Here is a 26,084-nt window from a genome sequence, read left to right as displayed (position 1 = left end):
CTCCAATTGTTGCAAAATGCTGCAGCACGTTTTTAACAAACACACCCAGACGTCAGCACATCACCCCAAACCTTTTTCCCTCAACTGGCTCCCAGTGTCTATTAGGATCGATTTTAAAATTAGCTTTTTGTTTTTAAAGCTCTTAGCAGCCTTGCCCTTCCTTATTTGGCAGACCCTCTGTCTATCTGAAACACTCACAGGGTGCTAGGGTTCACAAACCAGCTCCTGCTGGAAGTCCCCAGAGCCAACTACAAACACTGGGGTGATCGGGCCTTTTCAGTCGCTGGGCCCAGACTCTGGAACAAGCTGCCCCCTGACACGCGCACCATCTCTGACTTTGGCTTTTTTAAAGCCTGCTATGTGCAGACTATCACTTTGTCCTTATAGGCAAAACAGTTCACTTACCTTCCCTGTGTATGAATGTGATGTGTGTGAGAGTAAGTGATTGATGAAGGGCCGATAGCGCAGATTGACAGCCTTGTTTCCATCAGTGGCAGAAGTATTAGTAACTATTGAGGACTCCCAGCAGGCAATAAGCTACACATGGTACTTTCTTTATTGAGAGGATAAACCCCTTGAGAGGACCCATCTTGTTGAGGGTCAATTTTCACACTTAAAACTTGAGGTCTACCACAATAGTATTGATACCACTCAAATTTATAATTAAGCTATTTTTTTTTTTATCGTATTACTCAAATAATCATGTTTTAAATAACAGTATGCTTTTTCTAAGGCTAAGAATGATTTTGCTGCAGGGGAGACCCTGTTCCAGTGGACTGGAGGAAAAGAAAACAACAAACTGTTGAAGTCTAAGAAAAAACAATAAGATACACTTGCTGGTACTACTAATACAAGAGCTACATTAAACTATTTTTACCATTACTAGGCACAACTAACAGCACACTAACCTCTCGTGTTCAGTACAAGAGTCCTAATTCATGAGTGCAATCTCTGAGTGGTTCACTGTGGACTTGAATGACCGTCTGGACTCAGAGTACTCCCTAAAAGCTTCCCGTCGAAGAGTTGAGACTGTGGGAAAGTGGAGGGGTCATCCCAAAGAGCTCTGTTTGTGTCTGTGCGCAGTCATCATCACGATCAGAGAGACGCTCCAGCTCACCCAGTGATCACATAAACAACAGTGTATCAGGCTACTAGTACTGTACTGCCTTTGTCCTGAGGTGACTTCAATCTGCTGCTCTGTCTGTCAGCTGAGCTCGCTGTCTGTCAGGAGCCTTCTGCGCAAATCAAAAGTTTCCTGGATCTTCAAATGTGACGGGGGAAGTAGTAGGTGTCAGTCAAATCTCTCTCCTGATCTTTTTCGGATGTCAAATCTTATGAGAGAATGGAAAGAATGGAAACGGTTTGTTTGAAATCCTGGTATGAACGTTCATACCAGGATTTGAAAAGTATTCCCCAGGAATACTTTTTGTTTGTCTTTTTCAGTAACAGTGGTCTAATTTGCCATATTGCTGTAGTCAATGGTATTAAATAAATTAACAGATCAGGCGTTGGCATTGTAGCAGATGATCGGAACAATTGTATATGGTTTAAGATCTTGCTTTTGTTAGCCTTTATGGCATTGTGTTTTCTTCCACTTCTCATGTTTTACTGTTTTTGCTGGCAAGATATCTAAGGCTGTAACTAAATGTCTGAAAACCTTGCATTTGAAATTCAACTTTTCTCAATACCAAGAGTCACCTTTTTTAAAGTCAAACAGCAAAAAGAAGTCTGGAATTTTCTGAAGAAAAAATGTCAAATTCAAAATATTTTGGCTTTCGGGGATGACACCGTGCGCATTGCAAATTTCATGCAGTCTGACTTCTTTCAGAACGACTTTCAAAGATACTTTTTCTTACTCTTTTTCTCTTTTGTCCCAGACATCGGGCAATCTTTTCAATGAAACTTCTGGATTTGCAAACAAACTTCAATGCAGAATTAGTTCACCAGAAATCGGCACTTTTCTGATCTTAATTCAAATTGGTCAAGGAAGGGAAAGGAAGGAAAATATTTCAGTTGAATTTGATGGCACCACTGTGGCTTCTGCAAACCTTCAGTAGTTATGGATTTTTCTCTTCCCTATTGGCATGGGTATATTCTGAGATGGAAATGTCAGGATTCACTACAGACTCAATCTTTTAAAGAGGAAGCATAAGAGATCATTTCACACATGGATTGGCCATCACAGTGTCCAGACTTTCATCCTATTGACAATCTTTGTGATGTGTTGGAGAAAGTTTTGCACAGTGGTTTGACTCTTCTGTCATCAATACAATATCTGACTCTGAACAGCAATAAATTGTTGAAGCTTGTCAGAAACATGCCAGAACAAATGTGCTAAAGACAATCCAACGAAACATTAGAGTGTGACTTGTTTTTTCTTGTTCATCCTTCAATCTTCAGCATCCTTGTGTTGTGTTCTTTTGTCTTTTCATCTTTTCTCTGTTGCGAGACTTCCCTCCCGATCATTAAGTCATTACAATGTGGCTCTGATTATTGAGAGAGACAAAATGGAAAGGCAATTTGAGCGAGCGTGGGCCGGAGAGCCTGGTGAATATCAGTGCACGGGGCTCTGACAGTAACCTGGCTAACACCAGGCTGCTGTGTGCGCTCGAATTATTTCGAACTGCACAACAGCCTGGGGACCATGGCCACATCTCCGGTGGATTTGGGAACCAATCACAGAGCGAGGAGGGACGGCAAGACGATGACGCGCTATTCGAGATATGGAAGCTTGTAGTTTATTTACGGATAATAAAAAAAAAAGTTTATTTACGGATCCAACGTGACAGCAGCAGACACGATGGTATTTTTTGATCAAGCTTTAGACCTTGTTCTAAATAGTTTATATTCAAAAGTTTACAGCGGGTACGTCATACGTCATCTCATACGATGATATGATTGGCCATGGCTACGTGCAGACGCAAGAGACTTTTTTTTTTTTTTTTCGTATCGCCCAATAAACGAGTATGGACGATCGTAAACCACACCTCTCCTACGAGAAAATGAATTGGTGGTCCCCAGACTAAATATCACTTGTGATTTTAGTCTGGTGTTAGCCAGGCTACTCTGACAGAGGCTGATGATGACAAATTGCTTCATAAATCGAATCCGTTTCTGTGTTGTCTTCACTGGTCAATCTTCATGTGACCATTTCCAATCGTAAACACTGCTTTAATGTGTTCAACCTGCAAAATGTTAAAAGTAGAACACGTAAATAAATATGGGCTTGTGATAACCAATGTATCTTGAGTAGACACAGACAGATACTTTCAGTGGCCACAGATACTTCACTTAAGGCAAGGTGAATGAAATGTCTTCACAGCACAACACTGGCCAGGGCTACCATGCACAAATCAGAAAGTTTGTCGGCAAACTCTCTGCAAATGAGTCACTGTGAGCACAATCTTATTCTTACTGAATCCTCAAAGAAGCAGTTTCAATGAAAAGTTGGGGATTCGATCACCAACAATGACCTGGACGGAGTGATCTTAGACGGAGATGCCATGCCCATTTCGAAGCCTCCTAAAGGAACAGGCCACGTTTTTTTCCATACTGAGATATGCTCTTACCTGAGCTTAGACGAGTTGATGCGTACCTGTCTGGTCTTTGTGCGTGCGCTCAGTCACGCAAAAAGACAAAAGATGGTGTTAACTTTTGGCTTCTCCCAACATATTCCTATAGCTCCAAACGGGGGTGAAGTTGGAAGCTACCACTTTCTTCCATGGTCACGCACAAAGACCAGGCAGGTACGTATCAACTCGTCTAAGCTCAGGTAAGAACATACCTCAGGATGGAAAAAAACGGTGGCCTGTTCCTTTGAAGGGACTATACAGTGTTTAAAAATGTTAAAATTATGTATTTTCCTCCCCTACTTGCTCCAGCAATGTCCTAAGGTGTAGAATGAGCCCAGACCTGTTCACCACAACTGCCTCTGAAATCCTGCACTGTCACTCAAAAAGGTGTTCATTCGGTCCGAAGTGCCGTCATGCACGAGCTTAATATAGAGTCTGCAGTTACGCACAAGACCAGAGGTGGCAGTAGTGAGCACATAAATGACCAGCTTGGATCTTGCCCCTTTAAAGGAATAGGCCACTGTTTTCCAGCTTAGACGAGTTGACGAGTTGAGCTCAGTCATACAAAAAGACCAAAGACGTTGTTAGCATTTAGCCTCTCCTCCATGGGACGTAGTAACACCTTAGGAGCGCTTCGACGTCTGCACAGTAATCTTCCCTTTACAGTGCGGACGTCAAAGTGCTCCTAAGGTGTTATTACGCTTGACAATATAGTACCTCTTTTTATCCGCTTAGAAAATCGACATGTTTAATTATGTGTAACTAGACTTGGATCGTGTAACTACTCACGTGACCGTATTTAAATAGGGAAAACGTGGAAGAGCTTGGCCCCATAGAGGAGAGGAGGAGAGGCTAAATGCTAACAACATCTTTGGTATTTTTGCGTGACTGAGCGCACGCACAAAGACCAAACAAGAACGCATCAACTCGTCTAAGCTCAGGTAAGAACATAATTCAATATGGAAAAACGGTGGCCTGCTCCTTTAAATCTTTGGAGGTTCAATCTCAAACTGAAGAACTCTGAACTCTCCCTTTCCCTCCCTCTGCCGCCTCCTATACAATATATTCTCGTCAAGTGTTTGAGAGTGACTCAATTTCGATTCTTTGTTTGTACTTTACATCTAAAATATATCTTACTAAAGTGCCTTGAGGACACCAACCACAAAGAGGAAAAAAAAAAAATCTATCATGTTATGCTTCGATTCGCCATCCATTTATATATAGACCCGCATCATTATAGTCAACTGTGTGGATGTGCTTCACAGCTCATCTTGTCCTGACTCGACTTTTCCATCTGTTCATTTTCATTCCTTTTTTTTCCATTTATTTCTTCCTTGTCACCGCGTCATGTAAGGGCTTTTCTGTGCATTTCATTTGGATGCCAAGATTGAGCTCTCGAGCCAAGAGCCCGATTCTGAATAATAGATGGACGAGCGGCGGATAAATAATTGAAGAGAATGAAGAGACGCAGATGGGACCGATTTTTTTTTTTCTGTAGTGGGACAATTTCACCTAATATTCAGCTACGATGTGGAAAAAATAAAACAGATCCCCGGGGTGTATTTCAGTGGGTATATGAATAACAGTACCTTATGTTCATTCTATATTGGGCACCTTAGATAAACAATGTATGTATAGAAAATATTTGTAGTTTGTGTAAAGATTGTGTTAGTCGTCATTTCAAATTGGCCTGGAGCACCCTCTGCTGGCAGCAATGGGAATGAAAAATAGAGAATAAAACTTAAGGTTTCATTTTTTAGCTAACGGCAGGATTGCAAATCAACGGCGGCGTAAGGAACTCACTTCAAGCACAGAATTGCTCAGAAACGGTACGGTGATGATTTATTGACTTTGAAAATGTGAAAAGTAAAACTAAACTATAGTTATAGTTAAAACAATGCTAAAACTATAGGTTTCTGTGGGGCATTAAAAATAATTAAGTCATTAACCTCTTACCCGCCACCTGAACTGAACACATTTTGTCCAGTTTGGCTTTACCCAAATCTCAAAGCTTCTAAATACTGACAAAAACGAGGATGAAAATGCAACAACAAAGTGAAAAAACATGGTGACAATGTGACAACAATGTTACGATCACTTTTGTAAGTCATAGCTTTCAAATGAGCCTTTACACTGTTGCTCTCCAGTCAAGAAGCTTTTAGATTTGGGTAAAGCCAAACTGGAGAAAATGTGCTCGGTTCAGGTGGTTAAAATGTTAAATACATTGTGCCTTAAAGGGGCTAGATGCAAGGTAGCCATTTTATACTCACTACTGCCACCTCAGGTCATACCTGTAACTGCGCCATCTGTATTAAGCTCGTGCATGACGGCACTTTGGACCCGAAGTAACTACTTTTTGAGCGACAGTGCAGGATTTTAGAGGCAGTTGTGGTGAACAGGTCTGAGCTCATTCTACTCCTCAGGGCATGTAGGGGGAGGAAAATACATAATTTTTAACATTTTTAAACTTCAATGTCATTGAAAAGGATTGAAAACTGCCATTAAATCAAATGTTTTTTGGGAAATAAAAAAAATATGGTCTAAAACACATTAAGCTGCAGTTTTGATACATCACATTCCCTAAAAGAGGTTGCCGTGGTGTCCATTTTGCTTTTGAAAATCAAGATTTACCCTCTTTCCTCTGTTCGGTGGAATGTTACCAAATGAAATGTGCACCAGTTTTTCCATTTGTGGCATTAAATTTGACTTGCTGCTTTGTGCATAAAAAAAAGTCGATTTTGCATATGTCCCCTTAAGCCAACCGACAAACCTCGCCAGTGCTTTTGACCCAGCAGCGGCAGAGACCAAAGACATATGTGTTTTCGCTTCCTCATGCATACTGATACAAATGATAGGCACACTGCGAGCATCATATATATTCAAATAGCCTCGGTGGATAGACTGCAGGGACAGGCTGATTGTGTGGCTCGTGCGCAGCGGGAGTCGGCAAGGCAAAAAGGTAGTGTCAAAGCATGCTGGGAAATCACTGCGACCCGGGTAGAGGGGACTTTGTGTTAGTGTCTTATGGAATATAAGACAATGTGAATAACGGTTTATCAATGAAGAAAGAAATGGAGACTCTGAGGTATCGGCGATGACTTTACGGCATTATGGGGGATGTGGAGAAGTCTGGAAATGTGGGTGTAACACTTTTTGAGCAACATTTGTACAATAAATCATACAACAATTGTCAATGTAAAACAAATAGGACAACAGCAATACAGACTAGGAGTGTGACAATACTGTATATCGATTTTAGGATGTATCGCGATATTTTGCAGGACGATACAATACCGATACCTTTTTCAGCTATCGATACTTTGATGACATCATGCATATTAATGATTTTCATAGTCAATCCAGGCCAATAATGATAAAGAAATCAGTAGTGCTGCCAATACAAACAATTATTTTATTTTAACACTTAACAAATATATTACTTTTAATGATAGTTTTTTATAATTACAAATAAGCGCTCATGCTTCATTGCTAGATGGTCCGGGTTCGATTCCCACCAGGGACGGGGACTTTCTGTGTGGAGTTTGCAAGTTCTCCCCGTGTCTGTGTAGGTTTCCTCCGGGTACTCCGGTTTCCCCTACCACTAAAAACATGTACAATAGGTGAATCCTCCAGTCAGGTGTTTCTGACCACCAGCCTGGCTCCACATCATGGAGATGGGTCCCCGAGTGCCGGCCCATGCTGGCAGCTCACTGCTCCTACAGGTCGCCCCAGCAGCATTGAGGATGGGTCAAATGCAGAGAATGAATTTCCCTACGGGGATTGATTAAGTATACCTTAACCTGAAATAGGACTGTGTTTATTTATTTTATTTTTTTATGTAAATGAAGTGAGGCCTGTGAGAGACCTGTAGACCCAACTTCAGTGTTTAAGTCAGGGATCATTCACACAGACATAAAAAGCACATAGAAAGAAATGTAAATGATGAATAATATGTAGTATGTTAAAATAAAAGTTAAAAAAAGATTTTTATTTTTAAATCGTGATGTATTGTTGGTTATTTTCATGCAATATATCGATTACCAGAGTATCGGCGTATCGTGAGATTATCATTATCGTAAGCCATGCATCCTGTCGAATCGTGAGGTACCCAGAGGTTTCCCACCCCAATACATGTATTGAATATGAAATAATTATATACTGTAAAAGTGCATGGTCAATTTGCCACTGCCTGACATACTTTGCAGATGCATTGATGGGGGAAAAAAACAAAACAATGTACAAGATAGCGGGGCATCGCGATTGTACTCGTTCTCTGGCAGTACATCATTAATTGGAGCTTGCATTTATTCAAACACCCCGACAAAGAAAAGAAAATATAACTGGCTCATAATGATGCGAGTGCACCCTTGAACCACTTCAATTCGCCTGCATTGTTATGAAGAAGTGTGAAAGCACATGGCAATGCGCGATTAGCATACCGCAAAGGCTGCGATCGCATAATAAACAGCACCTTTCCCAGCAGACATGTTTCAAATGTAATTAAAACGCTATTCATAAAAAAAATCATGTCAAAATCACACATCCCTAATTTTGCTCATCATCTAATTATGACCATTTTGCGTTGCTGGTTGCCGCTCACGCAGTTCTTTCTGAAGTCTTGTTTCTCGGTGTCTTTGCCAGAGGACACTCGGGCCGTTCACTGGATCCTCCTCTAAGACCACTTGAGCAGTGAAGTGTGGCAGCAGACAGTATACAGATCCGGACAAGGGCACAGAGAGGAGATGCGACGCTTTTGTAAACAGTGGAAAAACATCATCATAATAACAGCAAGAGACAAGAGGACGCAAATACAGCTACAGAAATAATAAGAGTAGGCTGTAAAATGATGCTTTATGTACAGGGCCATCCCGGTGAAAGGAGCAAAGTTAGTTTGCGTAACAGAGACACAGTAAGTGCATGGGGGTCAAATCTGTGTGCACTTGGAACTTTTTCTTATGTGACCATCAAAATGGTTCTCTAATGAACATTTCTATAATGATAGCACCTATAGCGGAAATTGTTGTTATGATTATGCTTTCTCATCTGTACCGTATTTTCTGTACTATAAGTCACTACGGAGTATAAGTCGCACCAGCCAAAAGATGCAAAATGAAGAAGAAAAAACATATATAAGTCGTTCCGGAGTATATGTCGCACCAGCCAAAAAATGCAAAATGAAGAAGAAAAAAACATATATAAGTCACTCTGGAGCATAAGTCGCACCATCCATCCATCCATTTTCTTCCGCTTTATCCGGGGCCGGGTCGCGGGGGCAGCAGTCTTAGCAGAGATGCCCAAACTTCCCGATCCACACACCCCTCCTCCAGCTGTTCTGGGGGGACCCCGAGGCGACACCAGGCCAGCTCGGAGACATAGTCCCACCAGCGTGTCCTGGGTCCTCCACGAGGCCTTGTCCCTCTAGGACATGCCTGGAACACCTCCCGAGGGAGGCGACCAGGAGGCATCCGGAACAGATGCCCTAGCCACCTCAGCTGGCTCCTTTCAACGTGAAGGAGCAGCGACTCTACTCCGAGCTCCTCCCGGGTGACTGAGCTCCTCACCCGATCTCGAAGGGTGCGCCCAGCCACCCTGCGAAGGAAACTCATTTCGGCCGCTTGTATTCGCGATCTTGTCCTTTCGGTCATTACCCAAATCTCATGACCAAGGTGAGGGTGGGAACGTAGATCGATCGGTAAATCGAGAGCTTTGCCCTCCGACTCAGCTCCCTCTTCACCACGACAGACCGATACAGCGACCGCATCACTGCTGACACCGCACCGATCCGTCTGTCGATCTCACGCTCCATCCGTCCCTCACTCGTGAACAAGACCCCGAGATACTTGAACTCCTCCACTTGAGGTAAGGCCTCCCCACCGACCTGAAGAGGGGAAACCACCTTTTTCCGGTGGAGAACCATGGCCTCAGATTTGGAGGTGCTGATCCTCATCCCGGCCGCTACACACTCGGCTGCAAACCGCCCCAGAGCGGCGTCACACCATCCAAAAAATGCAAAATGAAGAAGAAAAAGACATATATAAATTGTTCCGGAGTATAAGTCACACCGGCCAAAAAATGCAAAATGAAGAAGAAAAAACATATATTTGTAGCGCTCTGGAGTATAAGTCGCACCAGCCTTGGCAACTACCTGGGCATGAAGCCGTAACTGCACCGTTTACAAGCCTCTCCCGGCAGCACGTTGTTCAAGCTCCCATTTGCAAAATCGTTCCTCTCGCTGTGGCCATTGAGCTCTTAGCCACAATTAGCTTTTTTTGTTTTCTTCATTGCAGTAAGAGTAACCACCACCTTTTGTCAGTCCTTCACAAGTTTCTCGCTCACTCCAAACTTTCTTTTTGCTGCTTAATTATTTTTTCTCAGTAGTACAGGGGTAGAAGATACTGGTACAGAAGCCTACAGCGCCCTCTAGCGGCTGTCAGTGTGAAAATAATAAACATTGTGGGATTATATATTTTGATATATAAGTCGCACCCCCAGCCAAACTATGAAAAAAAGTCCGGAAAAACGGTATGAATCTTTTTTAAAGTTTTAAAATGTACTACTAGTGTACTCTCCACTGAGGGCTTGTGCGCACTTTGATACTGTACTGGAGTGCCGCACCAATACATAAATAAATACATCAATAAAATGGGGGTGGAACTTCTTTTTTTAGAGTGAATTACTGTGGTTGTTTTTCTTCAAATAAAATCCAAAGTTATGCATCTTTCCTTTGTCTTGCAATTGCCCAAAATCATTGAAGAATATGCTGATTAAAATATATAAATTGATATCTTCCTCCCGAAAGATGTATTGTACCTTTTACTTCATAAAAGTGACAATAACGGCGTCTCGCGGATTATGTTATCGTGTGAGAGATAGATGATTTGGGTGTAATTAGGTTGCGATGGGGCTTCCCGTTCGCGGAGTATAGGTCAGGGACATGAATCAGTGGAGCTGCACAAAACAAGTCCTGCTGGGAGGGACGCAGACACCGAGCTGTTATTGTTCGGGCTGTTTCATGCACTCGCGAGGGTTGCACTCGGGGTAATTACAGAAACTTGTGTTTTTCCAGTGCCACAAAACATTTGCAGCTACAAGGCCACTCGACGTACGCGGGCACTTTTCCCATGAATGACTGAACATTTTCAACAATATGTGATCTTTTTTAGTGGATTCCGTTCAGGACAGTGTTTCTGAGGCACGTTATATGATACAAGACCAACCTTTTGTTCAATTTTCTGGAACAAAAAGCCATTACCAAAGTTCAGGACATCACAGGCCCCTTATCGATCCGAAAACCTCTTGAGGGCCCCCCAATAATTATATATTTACTCTATTCAAAGGTATTCATTATTATTTTATGGCTGAAATTATAGGAGAAAAGCAACATTTAGCAAAGACTGTAGCTTTAATACTGGTTTAAACAAATGTACATCTTCTTTATAAATATAGACAAGCTATGGTGGCCCCCCTGTAGTGTCCCTGAAGCCCCGGACCCCACTTTGGGAACCACTGCTCTAAACCATTTGAATATCATATCTTGAGCTGCACACAAATTTGATTATATTTCAGATTTATTTGACGAAACAATGCACATAAGTGAACACATGAAGCCTTATGCATGTTGATACTGAAATATATCAAAGCATGAAAAGTTACTGCAAAATATTTGACCTAGAAGTTGATAAAGAATCATGTATCGAAAGATGCTAAAAGTAGGATCATAATTGTCATAACCGTTACCCAGATCACACCCGCATTAGCCGAGCAGCTGAAACAAGACGACACTAACAGTCTGTGGAGCCGCACGCTTTCATATCATGAGCGTTAATCAACAACATCACTTTTCCGTCGCCTCAGCTTCTTGCTTTTCATGTGACCGTAAATCCCAAAGTGATAAAACTTTCCGCTCACTCCATTAATTGTCACCATATTGAAATACTACACCATCGATAATTAGTCTTTTAAGTTTATTTACAATCGGAGACATGATGATGGCACTTCATTAGGGGGACTACCCTTCCGTTTAGATGACTTCACAAAGTCTCAACATGTATTTGATTATATGGGAGCTACTTGCCAATATTGATGCTAAAGTGCACTGTTGCTATATAGTTTTGCCCCATAAATTATACTCCTCAACAGGGCCGGTTCTAGAATTATGGGGGCTCTGTGCAAAATGCTTGCACTTCTCTATCACTTTTCTGCCACTTTTCTGTTACTCTTTTGTGGATTTTTTGTCACTTTTTTTTTATTGTGTTTTCATCACACAATTTTGGCACTTTTTCATCACTTTTTTTGTCATTTTTTGGTCCATTTTTCATTGCTTTTTTGTCACATTTTCCTCACTTTTTCATTGCTTTTTCTGCACTTTTCTGTTACTGTTATGGGGATTTTTTTGTCAGTTATATGTTGCGTTTTCGTCACTTTTTTGTTGCATTTTCAACGCTTTCTGATGCTCTTTTGTGGGGATTTTTTTGTCACTTTTTCATCGCTTTTTTGTCACTTTTCTGTTTCTCTTTTGTGGCTTCTTTGTCACTTTTATGTTGCATCTTTGTTGCATTTTCAACGTTTTTGTTGCTCTTTTGTGGGTTTTTTTTTTTATCACATTTTCAGTTACTCTTGTGGTGTTTTTGTCACACATCTTTGTCACTTTTTCATCACTTTTTTGTCACTTTTTGGTCCATTTTTCATTGCTTTTTTGTCACATTTTCCTCACTTTTTCATTGCTTTTTCTGTCACTTTTCTGTTACACTTTTGTGGATTTTTTTGTCACTTTTTTATTGTGTTTTCATCACAGAATTTTGGTACTTTTCCATCACTTTTTTGTCATTTTTTGGTCAATTTTTCATTGCTTTTTTGTCACATTTCTGTTACTGAATTTGGGGATTTTTTGTCAGTTATATGTTGCGTTTTTGTCACTTTTTTGTTGCATTTTCAACGCTTTCTGATGCTCTTTTGTGGGAATTTTTTTGTCACTTTTTCATCGCTTTTTTGTCACTTTTCTGTTTCTCTTTTGTGGCTTCTTTGTCACTTTTATGTTGCATCTTTGTTGCATTTTCAACGTTTTTGTTGCTCTTTTGTGGGTTTTTTTTTTTATCACATTTTCAGTTACTCTTGTGGTGTTTTTGTCACACATCTTTGTCACTTTTTCATCACTTTTTTGTCACTTTTTGGTCCATTTTTCATTGCTTTTTTGTCACATTTTCCTCACTTTTTCATTGCTTTTTCTGTCACTTTTCTGTTACACTTTTGTGGATTTTTTTGTCACTTTTTTATTGTGTTTTCATCACAGAATTTTGGTACTTTTCCATCACTTTTTTGTCATTTTTTGGTCAATTTTTCATTGCTTTTTTGTCACATTTCTGTTACTGTTTTGGGGATTTTTTGTCAGTTATATGTTGCGTTTTTGTCACTTTTTTGTTGCATTTTCAACGCTTTCTGATGCTCTTTTGTGGGGATTTTTTTGTCACTTTTTCATCGCTTTTTTGTCACTTTTCTGTTTCTCTTTTGTGGCTTCTTTGTCACTTTTATGTTGAATCTTTGTTGCATTTTCAACGTTTTTGTTGCTCTTTTGTGGGTTTTTTTTAATCACATTTTCAGTTACTCTTGTGGTGTTTTTGTCACACATTTTTGTCACTTTTTCATCTGCTTTTCATAACTTTTTCTCAGTTTTTTGTTAATTTTTCATTGCTTTTTTGACACTTTTATGTTGCATTTTCAACGCTTTCTGTTGCTCTTTTGTGAGTTTTTTTTTAAATCACTTTAATCACTATTTTGACACTTTTTTCAACAAGACTTTATATTTGGGTAAAGCCATACTGGAGGTTATTATTTGACCTGTGATTCACCATTACTAAGCTCCAAAGACATATCCACATCACGCCTGGAATGATCATGTTGGTGTTTTGGGATGAAGGCGCCGTCCCTCGGAGACTCTGAAGGGCACAGTCTCCCCCCCGCTCAGCAGAACCGCCTTAACTGACAGGCCCCGCTCATCCTTTCTTCTCATGAGGCGCAATAGCCATAAACTCATTACGTGACGTTGTGCTTACAAATGCAATAGTGCCGCAGGGAGGAAATTGAATGCAGATATACCAGGGCCGACGGATTCCCCCGGTGGACGAACTTGGATTGTACGAGCTGAGATTTAATATGCGGCGTGTGCTGGGCCTTTTTCAGCGAGCTCATACATCAGCAGAAGTCATGCATGAGTTGGCGGGGAGACTATCGTTAATAAAATGGCATTGGTGGTAGATTCACACATTTATTTGTTGCATTCATTCTTTTACTTTATGTTTTATATAGCATTGAGTTCGGACGTGTTGTGCTTCTTTAGGTTGAGAGTTTTTGCCTATTCTGCCAGTGCATAAGGAAACTGCACTCAGTAAATTAAAGATCCTTAACCTGTTTTTTTCAGTATATTGTGAAAGCAGATGGTTATTTTTTGCGCTGCACATCTAGGCCAACTTATAAAGCTGTTTTGTGGTGAACTACCCTGCCGGACCAAAGGAAAAAATTTGCGACCTGGATTTCACAAACTTTCTTGATCTGGAGCTGCTGCAGTTGGGCAGGTCAGGATTCAGCAACACGATGTGCCAGAACATCCTGAATGACAAGGTTTCTTCTTTCTTGATGGCATATTCCAAAGATGACAATGTCAGGATTAATCGGGCTCACACTGTGAAAGAGCGGCGTTGGGATGTGCTGGAGAACGCTTTGCTTCAATGGTCTGGTCACACTCTCCCATCATTTTTACAAGATCTTGGTGACAACTTGTATTTTTTTTTATTTCATATCAATAGAAGTACATTAAAATGATACAAATGACCCACAACCCATCCATCCGTGCCCACCCGACCTAGACTTTGTTAAAGATCTGGGATTTAAATTTTTTCAGGAGTACAATATGACAAAAGATCTTGGTGAAAACTTAACGCAATACTGGATCTTTTCACATTGCAGAAGCGTCAAAATAACAACAAAAAGGAGGATGATCATGCACAAAAAAAAAACTGGAAAAGCAGCAAAAAACGAAATTAAAAAGTAACAAAAACACGACAAAAAAGCAACAAAAAAAGAGTCAAAAAAACAACAAAGAAGCAAGAAACGAGCGACAACAACATGCTAGAAAAGCTTTTTGCTTTTCTAGCATGTTTTTGTCGCTCTTTTCAACAATAAACATGACAAAAGAGCAACAAAAACATGAGGAAAAAGCAAACAAAAGCCGACACAACAAAAACGTTCAAACCTGTTTTGTAAGTCTTAGCATTCAAATGAGGTGTTACACTGACTCTCCAGTCAAGAAGCTTTTAGATTTGGGTTAAACCTTTTTTTGGCTCCCTGATAGTTGTGAAACATGCTCATTTCAACTCATCCTAGTGAAGAATGGGATGTTACAAGAGGAAACTCCCTCTTTAAGTGCTTGTAATCTGGTACAGGGCCATTAAGGTTACTCCCCTGTTGGATATAAAGATACATACATAAAAACTAAACTGACACAAGTAAATTCACAAATTTGGACGATGTGGCAGCAGTTCCTCATAGACCAATCTGCAATTACCAAGAGACAATAATAGATAATAGAACAGTGTTTCCCAGCCAGGGGGATACATAAGCACTTAACAATACAAAGTGTATGAGTTTGAGAGCATAAATATAGGTGAGCCCGATTAAAGGTAGGTTTCTGCTTCACACCCAGGGGTTACAGCAGCAATAGTAGACGAAGTAGTCGTAGTGGACCGTAGTAGCACCAGGGGCACTTTACCTCACACAACCCACACTGACACTCATGATCCTCACATCTAACTCACTTCTTTAACATGCAGGTTTAAGGTCAGCCTCCTGGATCGCGCAGCCAACGCTTATGAGGTGAGACTGGGCCAGCACTTGAAAACATGGAGCAGATGTCCCGGGACGAGCCCCCGCTGAGTCTGTGGCCTTTAGAAAACACCACCAGAGCCCTGAGTCGCCTGTGTGTCATGTCCTCCCCCTCACAACCTGCTCCTCAAACCGCTCAGAGCTTGATTCACCCCCAAAAGAGAGAAATAAAGTCCCATCATTGAAATTACTAAACAGAAATGACAAGAGGCAGCTGTCTAACCATGTTTTTGACAGTAAATATATGTGTATTTAAAAAGCTCCGTAAATCCTCACCACTTCTTTTAGAGGTCAAAATAGACTTTTATTTTCTTCCTATCTCACAAAGCGGCAGTAGACCGTTGACATAAATCACATGGAAGGGCACCTTTGATAAGAGTTATCTGTGCAAGTTAAAGCACAGGGGCCCTAGCTTTAACTATAAGGCAAAGTGTCCGGAAAAAGCGGACATTTCTCCTGATCTAATCATTGGAAGACTTTAATGCACATCTCTCTGCCTCATTTCACGTTCTCTTTCAGATCAGGAGTTGAATTTGAGGAGACGTCCCAGCCGGTTTCGTTCCAATTTGGAGGTCTGCGGTTGGGACTGTGGTGGCCAGGTCTAGGGGGGATTTGGGAGCAATGAGATTCTATTGAAGGCATTTGGAGTTTTATCAGCGCGAGCCAATCACCGCAGCCACAGCTCTGCACCCCCGCACCATCCATCACGCCAGAGGGAGCGGCCCGGGACACCTTTGTCACCAGATAATGCATTGTGAAGCGAAATCAGGTGGAAAATATAGAAGGAAACGTTTTTAGGGGAGACCGAATGTCCTTAACTGTCTTTATAGCTGGACCTGTCTCGTCTGAGCCAGTCTTTCTCCAACTTAAAAGAATAGAAATAGTTAACAGGTCATTTCAAGTAAAGTCGAGACACAAGTTTAGATTTCTGCCTTACATCGAAAGGGTACCAGGTTGGATTCCTAGACTAGAAAGGGCTTCTGCTTCCACGCTTTCACTCCAATTGAGTCTATCATTCTGTCTTGAAGAAGTTGGATAGTCTTCTTTGTCTGTGACAGGGGGCAAACAATGGTATATTTTCCATTTTTAGGTCCTGATTGGAAGCTACCCACAATATCTCAAGCTATTTGCTGCATGTGACACCAGAAATCCACTCTACTCTCCAGGGTTTCCAGGTGTCGAACTGGGTAAAGATGGCGTTCAGTGTTTCGACTGCAGCCTCCTGGATCAAGCTGCACCATCGATTGCCACTGGTATTATCACCATTGCATTTCTGTGTGGAGTTTGCGGGCCCAATTTTGTGTTTTTAAACGCAAACTGTAGACTTGACATCTGTGTGATGCACTATGTGGAATCTTCAGCTTCAAACCTGGTGCAGTAAGTGGGCTGGACAGCAGTGGTCGCTCCCCAAGCTCTTACGCCTATATGGTGTTTTGATCATGTTTCTGCAGCGTGGAGTTTGCTGCGCTCTTTAACCTGTTACCGTCCCCCCCGATCAGGGTTAGGGTAAAGATTAGGGTTAGGAACGGCAAATGAAGTATCACACGCTCTACAGTCAATATGCTTTGAGATTTGGATATAAATAATTGCTAACCCTAAACCTAAGGTGGCAGGTAAGAAGTTAATACTGGAGCTAGGACTGGAGCGGGACCAATCGACATATTGTCTCTCGGGAAATGGGCAGTGTTTAACTCACAGTGGGATAAATGGTTTGTCCTGCGAGAACTTAATAAGATCTACGAGCATGCGCGTGATGTAAGAGGAGAGCGAAGAGGAAGCAGCAAGAGCTTGTTGTCAGCGCTGCTTGTAGCTCACCACGCCTCAGCCCTGACCCCTCATTTCTCCCAAGTGACGTGCTCAGGCTACTGGCTACAGCACTGGGGCACCGATGATTGTGCGCAAGAACTCTGCTGAACCAGGCGGAAGATCGGGCCTGCGTGTTAGAGGGCTTCCAATTACTTTATAGTTTCCCTAGTGACAGATCTAATACTTTATAGAAAGAAGAAAAAAAGACTTCAGTTCAGTTGATTTCTTGTTTATGCTTTAATGAATAGAGATTGTAGATCCACCACTCAAATTCTGAAAACCATGACTCTGAGAAACATTGATCAACATTTTTTTTTCTCTTTTTTTTCAGACAAACCAGAAAATACTGATGGGTATTTTTATGACTTTGTAAGATACAGATAAGGCCTATTATATTACACCACATTGAGGATATTCTGTCTTATTGGCAATAACATCTTCCCCCTTCTGCTCTGATAAAAGAAAAGCCGCTTTAATAAAAGTGTCTATCAGATAGCTGAGGTCTTTATGTGCTTTTAAAGAAACCGCAGGAGAAATCCATTGCAGGGAGGCCTGGTGCAAAACCAGGGACTTAATATTGGCTTAAGTTATGACCACAAGCAGAGAAACTTTGGACCAACATCTGACAAAAACTCATGCATTTGTGCAATTTTCTGTGTAAGTCGTTTGTTTGATTAACCCCCTGCTATTATATGGTATTGCTCAATGGATTGGTCATTTACACTGAAATAAGCTTCCCGTCCATTTTCGTTCTCATAAAGAATCCATATATTGCTGGAGAGACTGTTCACTCGTACAGTATTTCTCACTGCTTTATGTGGCTGTGTGTTTATTGTGCTAACTTATCACGGGGAAACCTGGCTGCTGAGCGGACGTTGCCCTTGTGAAATTGACTTGGTAATACATACAAACTGTCCACTGTAGTCACTGTTGTCTTTGCTGGATTTCTCACCAAAACTATGTGTTGACAGAAGCTCCATGACTTCATCTGTTTGAGCGGGGGACTTTTTCCCAGCATCTGTTGCTGCTGGAAGAGTCGTTGGGAATCTTATTGTGAATTTGACGCGTTTCGCTCGATATTTACGCTTGGCTGACAAATAGGAACTTGGCACTTTTTTGGTGAAACCCTTTGCCATTTGAGAGGCGGTCCTCGTGTGGTTACAGTTAAGTGTCGTCTGCACATTTGTGTGGTTTGAGTTATTTACACGGTTTGTGCCTATAGAGATACTTCAGGCACAACTTTCAAAATGAGGGACTATTTTTTTCAATTAGCATGGGTCTACATTTTCTGACCAGAAGAGCGAAGAAGAAGCGAAACGTCCTCAACTAAACTCAGTCCAATTGATCACTGGGATGAATACTTCTTGGACTAATATAACTAACATATTTTTTCAAAGCGTCAACACCAACTCCCTTCCAAGATACTGTATATCATTTCTTAGAATCCAACTTTATTATTACTTCTTTTTTTTTTTTAATAACCATGCACATGTTTGGCTGATGCTCACATGATTTATTGATTTTTTTGCCATTTGCCAACACACTGTTTTGATTTTATGAGACGAAACCTCAGCCACTTTTCACTTTGAAAACAAATGTCAAACTCCAAAGAAAATGGTAGTCTAATTAAAAGTTATACGTATATCTGTTATTTACAACTGGTAATATCAACCATAACTTCTTTCCCAACTTAAAAAGAAAAAATGCCTAAAATGCAAACGTGTGAAGTGATTAGTCTGAAACCTTCAGAGCATACGGTGGTGGTGCATCACTAAAACTAAAATTTCACCATGAGATTTTGAAGTGTTGTTTTATTCAGAAACAGAACTGACTGCTCAGTGGGTGTCTCGAGGATCGGCATAAACCAATATGTGTTCCTCTATTGAAGTGTCAATAGCCTATTACTCAGAGCCGGTTTTTCCTACACCCAGACTATGCAAGTTACGTGGGGCCGCCGCAGCCGTATGGGCCCCAGATCTAAGTCAGATTACGGTGTTGTTTTGCTGATTAATGAACGCGTTGTTACGGCGACAGGCTCTCTGACATCGCTCACTCACTCTCCACCTACTTTGCCAAATATAACACCAAAATGGAGCAGTGTGCTGAAGTGGATGAGCAAGCGAGGCCTACTGCCTTCCCCCTGTCACTCCCAACATGTGAGTGCTTCTCCGCTTGCGTCCCCCGCTCGGCCTGTCACCCAAATCCTCGCCTAAAGTTTTCTCTGCTCGGAGGCCGCATCAGCCACACTCACATGTAAACTTTCTTCTTGTTGTCTCTAGCAGAGTATCAGGACAGTAGTTTGGCAAATAGAGGAGAGAAAAAAGTGTTGTCTTTATCTCAAAGGAGAGTTGAATCCACACGGTTCTCAGACGTGCAGTTACTTTCAGTAACTCCAGTTCTCTGAATGTACCAGGTCTAAAACTATTTACTGACAGGCTTATTCTCAGTTGTAAGACAGAAAGAGTACAGGTTTAAGTTCTTCTTAAATCAGCGGTTCCCAAAATGTGGGTCAGGGGCCAGAGGTGAGAGAATGTGACCATTTACCATTTTCAAGAGTTTGGAATTGCGTTCATTATGCACAGTGTAACTGTTTTTGACAGTAAATGGGCAGTTCTTGTGAACTGTAGGGCCTCCGAGTTTCATTCAGCACAGGTTCTGCTATTACTAATTACCTTGACATTATTTTAATATGGATGGTTTCTTTGAAATGGCTATCCCTAATAATATGGATAATACTGTGCACTTTTCAAATGTCTCCAAAATTTCTACCAGATTTCTTTTGTTACATCTTCTGCCTCTCTGTAAGTGAACTGAAAGTGGAGCTGCGCGCTGTAATTTTCAGAGCCCCAGGGAACTCTCGGTTGCTTGACCCGACTGTAGGCGCTTCATTGACAACTGCGCAGAGAAGAGTTCATGCTCCGTTTGTGTGCTTTATGTGCGTTTGTGTGAGACGCATGATGCTGGTACCTCATTTGCCCTTTACAGTGTCTGTCCTCAAACGGCACAGTGGTGTTACGAACAGGAACGCACTTGTTTACGGTGATGGTGTTTGTATACACACCATAGAAAAACTCTCAATAAGGAAGTTGACATTTAGTCCATCTGGCCACAACTAAACAATGAAGCGCCCGTTAAAAAATTGTAAGGTGATAAAACAAGCTGTGAACTTTGAATGCTTTAACAAACACCGAGCTGAACGTTTGAGATGAAAATACTGCACCAAAGACAAATGTTATGACTGATTCAATGACACACATTATTTGCTGCTGTGAGATACATTGTTTCTCAAACAAAAGAGGCAGACTAAAGTGTTTACTTTTTAATAAGTGCATTCAAAAAAAGTTTATCATTAGAACTCATTATTTGGTCTATCCATTGTGATTCATCAGACAAAAGCGTGTCCCTGAAGGACCTCCACGCTGCATTACGACACTAAAGTCACGGACAGGAAAAAAAGAACTTTGATGCATAGATTCCAGCCGACAAAGAGGTGATGGAACGGCTGATGGGGCTGGTTGTTTTGCTGCTGTCACACATTTGAATGAGCAACATTTTAATTAAGGACATGCCCTCTATGACGAAAAACCACCCTTTTGGCTCTGACACTGGCCCTTCAAGTTTTTTTTGTTTTTGTTTGGCCTTTATAATGTTATCAGACACACTTCTATCCTATGAAATCAGTGGCTGAAGTCGGTAGGACCATTTGTGTGGGGGGTGGAGCAAAGTCACAGGTGACACAGGTGCCAGATAAAGGAAACATAATTATCACTTTGCTACAGGTTTAAATTGGAATAACTTGATGAAAAAAATATGTGAATGTGCATGAATATGTCAAGAAGCATATTAGGTTGTTTACATGTTTTTTGTTTGTTTGTATTATATCCGAAAATATAATGTTGGAGATGCTGGATGGAAAATTTTCCAGCTAATCATAGGCTTAAAGCTAGATAACCACAGATAGAGGAACGAGAGAGAGCTTGATGAGAGCTTGAAAAACATGCTGCCGGGAGAGGCTTGTCAACGGTGCAGTTGAGCCTCCGTGCCCAGGTACTTGCCAAGGCGATTGTTCCAGAAGTGACGCAGAGGATGAAGATTTCAACGGATTTAGTGATTTGGTATGTTCTTTATGCTATAGTTTTCTGAACTGTTTATGTGACGTTAAAATATCAGACACCTATTTAGTCCGTTGTTCGTTCGTTAGCAAACCGTATGCCTATTCAGCCTGTTGTTTTTTTCTTCATTAGGCATATTTTGGCTGGTGCTTCTTATACTCCGGAGCAACTTATAGTCCGGAACATACGGTATAATAACCCACTTGCTTCCTACAAGAAGCACATTCACTGACTACGAAGAGAATTAAGAGAAAACCCGAAGGCTCTCCGAGAGGCGGGATGGAAGAAGAGCCAGCCCGGACAGATCACATGGTAATGACTGGAACGAACAAAGACTCTGAGAAAAGTCTCCGAAGATGCAGCTGCGGTTGGGAAAAGGTATCATCAACCAGGGGCCTCCACATTCACCAAGGAAGAATGAAATGTGGAAAGGAGACCCGCCAGGAACTTCGCTCTGCAGTAGCAGGTCAGACGAAAGGGACCCAAAGCCAGGTACATAACCACAGTGCTGAAGGACCCAACCAACCTGGGAGGTCTATTGAAGAACAGGTGGGGCCGGAGGTGGACACCGGGCCCCTGAGTGAGGAACAATCCCATCCCAGTGAAGAAAGGCACCCCGCCAGACAGCAAGCAGAGCTAGAAAGGCGTAAGAGGATCAAATGGCCAAGGGCACGAGAAAGAGAAGCATGGAATCAACTCGACAACCATCTGAGCAGCATTTTGCAACACTCAATGCGTGGGAGAGTAGAACAAAAGCTAAACACAATGGGGAAAATCATATATGAGTGTTGCAAGGAGACTTTTGGCGAAGTGGAAGCTCGGAAGACAGCAGCTCCGACGAAAGGAAGAAGGGAGAGGGGCATCGAAAAGCTGTTGTGGGAAAGACGGCAGCTGCACAAAAGGTGGAGAAAAGCTGCTGCAGAGGAGAGGCCAGGTCTAAAGGTGCTATGGGATGAAGTAAGGCAGAGGATAGCGAACCTGCGCAGGGTAGATCGAATCAGAAGGAGGAGGAAGCGGAAGGAAAAAGCACGGAAAGATTTCTTCAAAGACCCGTTTAAGTATGCTCGCCAGTTGCTGGATGAGAAGCGAAGCGGTTCACTGAACGTCTCAAGAGAGGAGCTAGAACGACATATGAGAATGGTACACTCAGACTCAGCCAGAGAAACGTCACTAGGATCGCCAGGTTACGTTCCTCGCCCAGCGGCGCCCGCTACCCCATTCGACTTAGCATGTCCAAGACTAAGCGAAGTCAGAGAAGTGATTAGGCGAGCTAGGTCGGCCTCAGCCCCGGGTCCCAATGGGCTACCATACAAAATGTATAAGAACTGTCCCCAGGTCGTGAGGATTTTGTGGAAGCTCATGAGGATAGCATGGAAGAATGGGGTGATTCCATCAGAGTGGCAGCGGGCGATTGGTGTCTTTATACCAAAGGAGCAAGATTCCGTGGACATTAATCAGTTTAGGAACATTGCCCTCTTGAACGTTGAAGGGAAAGTGTTTTTCTCAGTTCTGGCCAAAAGGATGGCAAACTTCCTCACATCGAACAACTACATAGACACAAGTTGCCAGAAAGCAGGGCTCCCAGGCTTTCCAGGTTGCATAGAGCATGCGACAATGATCTGGGAGCAAATCCAGCGAGCGAAAAGGGAGAAGGCAGACTTGCATGTAGTATGGCTTGACATGGCTAACGCTTATGGGTCTGTGCCACATAAGTTGATCGAGTTCGCCCTAGACTTCTTTCACATCCCCGAAGAGGTCTCAAGCATCATAAAGAAGTACTTTGATGCTTTCAAACTATGCTGCACAACGCAAGGGGTTACAACAGGTTGGCAACAGCTGGAAGTAGGCATCGCAATGGGATGTGCTATATCGCCAATACTGTTTGTCACTGCTTTCGAGATCATCCTTATTGGGGCCCGTCAGGTTGCCAGGGGCTTGAGATCTCCCACTGGGGAAAGATTGCCTGCCTTGAGATGTTACATGGACGACATAACAACCATCCTACAAACGGCTCCATGTACAACCAGGATATTAAAGCGACTCGACGAGCTCACGGAATGGGCAAGATTGAGAATAAAACCTTCCAAGTCAAGGAGTTTGTCACTAGCTAAAGGAAGGAGAAACGATAAAGTAGTTTTCTCTGCTGGAAGCGAGGAGATACCACGCCTTGTCGAGAAGCCCATTCGAAGCTTGGGAAGAGAGTACACAGCAGAGCTGTCAGACAAGCAAATGAGAATACTTGGGTTGAAACAGCTGGCAGAGGGGCTGGCCAAGATCGACCGCAGTATGCTCCCTGGCAAATACAAGGTGTGGTGCTATCAATCCATACTGTTCCAGCGGCTCATGTGGCCATTGAAAATGTCAGAGATTCCATCATCAGCAGTTAGCAAGATGGAGGGCGTAGCTAACAACTACGTCAGGAAGTGGCTGGGGCTCCCTCGATGTTTCTCAGATGCTGGGCTGTATGGGAGGAATGCGTTGCAGCTTCCCCTGAAATCTCTCAAGATTGGATACAGGCAGGAAAAAGCCCGCTTGGTGCTAGAGATCAAAGAGTCAAAAGACCAGCTTGTGAGGTGCGCAAACGCAGAGGTTCGCACAGGACGCCGCTGGAAAGCAGAAGAAGAGGTGAAGCGGGCTGTTAGTAATTTGCAGCACAAAGAAGTTCTGGGAAAGGTTCAGCGCGGGAGGTCAGGATTGGGTTCCGGGGGCAAGACACTTTTTTGGTCTAAAGCCACATGGGAGCAAAGGAAGACTATGGTGGTCGAAGAAGTCACGCAGGCAGAGCATGACCAGCTGTACATCAAGGCAGTGTCACAAGGTAGCCAAGGTGCATGGTCAAAATGGGACGCTGTCGCAAGCAGAAGCATCAGCTGGGCAGACATTTGGCATCTCCCACAGGCCCGCCTAAGCTTTCTGCTGAGGGCAACGTACGACACGCTTCCATGCCCCCGGAACCTTGCCCTTTGGTTCGCATCAGAGAACAAGTGCCCTCTGTGTGGAAGCGGTAGTGCAGGCCTTCGGCACATTTTGTCAGGGTGCAAGGTGGCACTTTCCCAAGGTCGCTACAGGTGGAGACACAACCAAGTCCTGCGTAAACTGGCGGAGTTGCTGGAGACCTGTAAAGTAGCTGCAAACAACACCAGGAGGATTCAGACACCATACCTCCAGTTCGTGAAACCAGGTCAAGGGCAACAGGGACAAGCAGCCAGAAGGCATGTTCTCACACCAGGACAGGACTGGGAGATGACCGTGGATCTCGGCAAACAGCTGGTCTTCCCGTCGGAAATCACACAGACAACACTCAGGCCCGACACAGTGCTTTGGTCGAGGCAGCAGAAAAGGGTCTTCATCATAGAGCTAACTGTCCCGTGGGAGGAGGGAATCCAGGTGGCAAACGAGTTTAAGAGGCTGAAATACACGGAGCTTGCAGCAGAATGCAGAGAGGCTGGGTGGGCGGCTACTATCTACCCTGTAGAGGTAGGCAGCAGGGGCTTTGTGGGGAAATCCATGCTGCGCTTGCTCAGAGATGTCGGGATCACAGGAGCAAAGCTGAGGAGGGCCATTAAGGAGTTGGCGGAAGAGGCGGAGAAGGCAAGCTTCTGGTTGTGGGTGCGTAGGAAGGAGGAGAGCTGGGGGACAACACCAAAGTAGGGTCAGCTGCAGGGGGTGGCGGGGAGACGTCCCTATTCAGCCACTGCCCCCCCACCGGGAGATGTACTGGCTAGGGGGCGAAACATCAGTGAACGGTGGTACCAGCTGACGATCCTGCAGCTGACCTGAAAAGGCACCGTAGGAGGTGCATCAACCGAAAGGATGGAGCAGGAATAACATCACCTGTATACTCATAAGGTATGTGCCATATAGAACCAGAAAACACAACAATAATGCTAATTCATGCCATAAATGACTATTTCTTTCAAATTTCATTTCATTTATTTGAGGTGAAACAACCAAGTCACTTTCTTTAATGCTGTCCCTGGACCAATAGACTTCGGGAATGTGACGTCATATCGCTAAGCATTATGGGATTAGCAGCAATTGTAAACTAATGGAGATTGTAAAAGTTAAAATACTGGTTCACATTAAAACTCTTGGACACCGCAGTGTGTTAGGTGTATTTAGCAGCAGTAACTCCGCAGCTAATGGAGTTGTTCCACGGCTATTTTCTCCACTTTTTATACTGTTTTTAGCTAATGTTAGTCAATGGAAATGTATGCTAACAGCTGCAAAGATGGCGGATCTCCATGGTACCTGTAGAATTTCCCGAACTCTATAGCATCAAAACTTGAAACTAAGGATAGTTTTTCCAATACAAGTAGTACCTATACTTTTTTTTCCAATAATATACTGATATCTTTCACCAGTACCCAGCCCTAGACATATAAATTAGGGAATTGTTGTGTAAAGTTTTTTTTTGTTTCGTCTTGTTTTTCATGAAGTAAAAGTTATACCTCACTGTATTTTCCCCCCGCTGACTGTAAACATGTTTTCCCCTCCTAAAGTTTCTGAGCTCTTTTGCATTTTTCCTAAGCACCGCGGTCGGATACCGCTGGAGGTTGCCACTTGGGAGGAGTTATAAAGGGTTTATGGGGATAGCGCGTTTCAACTAGGAGCTATTTCAAAATTCTCACATATTTCAAGTTCCCGTCAGGTCATTTCTTCCCCGGGCTCTTTTCCATATAAGAATATAGTGTAAAATGTATGAGGCCAAACAGTGTAG

The 26,084-nt window shown here is 42.6% G+C and overlaps 1 protein-coding gene across 1 annotated transcript in view; it reads left to right on the top strand.

Annotated features, from left to right (window-relative positions):
• Positions 1–938: 938 nt before the first annotated feature.
• Positions 939–26,084, top strand: part of LOC306977897 (cyclic nucleotide-gated channel beta-3-like) — a gene marked incomplete at its 5' end in the record, with an annotated part of 50,588 nt that continues 25,442 nt past the window's right edge. The window contains 2 exons of the mRNA XM_079576336.1: positions 939–1,031; positions 1,209–1,284. Coding sequence (XP_079432462.1) covers positions 939–1,031; positions 1,209–1,284 — 169 coding nt within the window. The remainder of the gene's footprint in view (positions 1,032–1,208; positions 1,285–26,084) is intronic.

Source organism: Gobius niger (assembly GCF_951799975.1).
Source record: "Gobius niger genome assembly, chromosome: 18".
Classification (NCBI taxonomy): domain Eukaryota; kingdom Metazoa; phylum Chordata; class Actinopteri; order Gobiiformes; family Gobiidae; genus Gobius; species Gobius niger.
The sequence above is the reverse complement of the archived record's forward strand: the minus strand, read 5'-3'. Positions and strand labels throughout refer to the sequence as shown.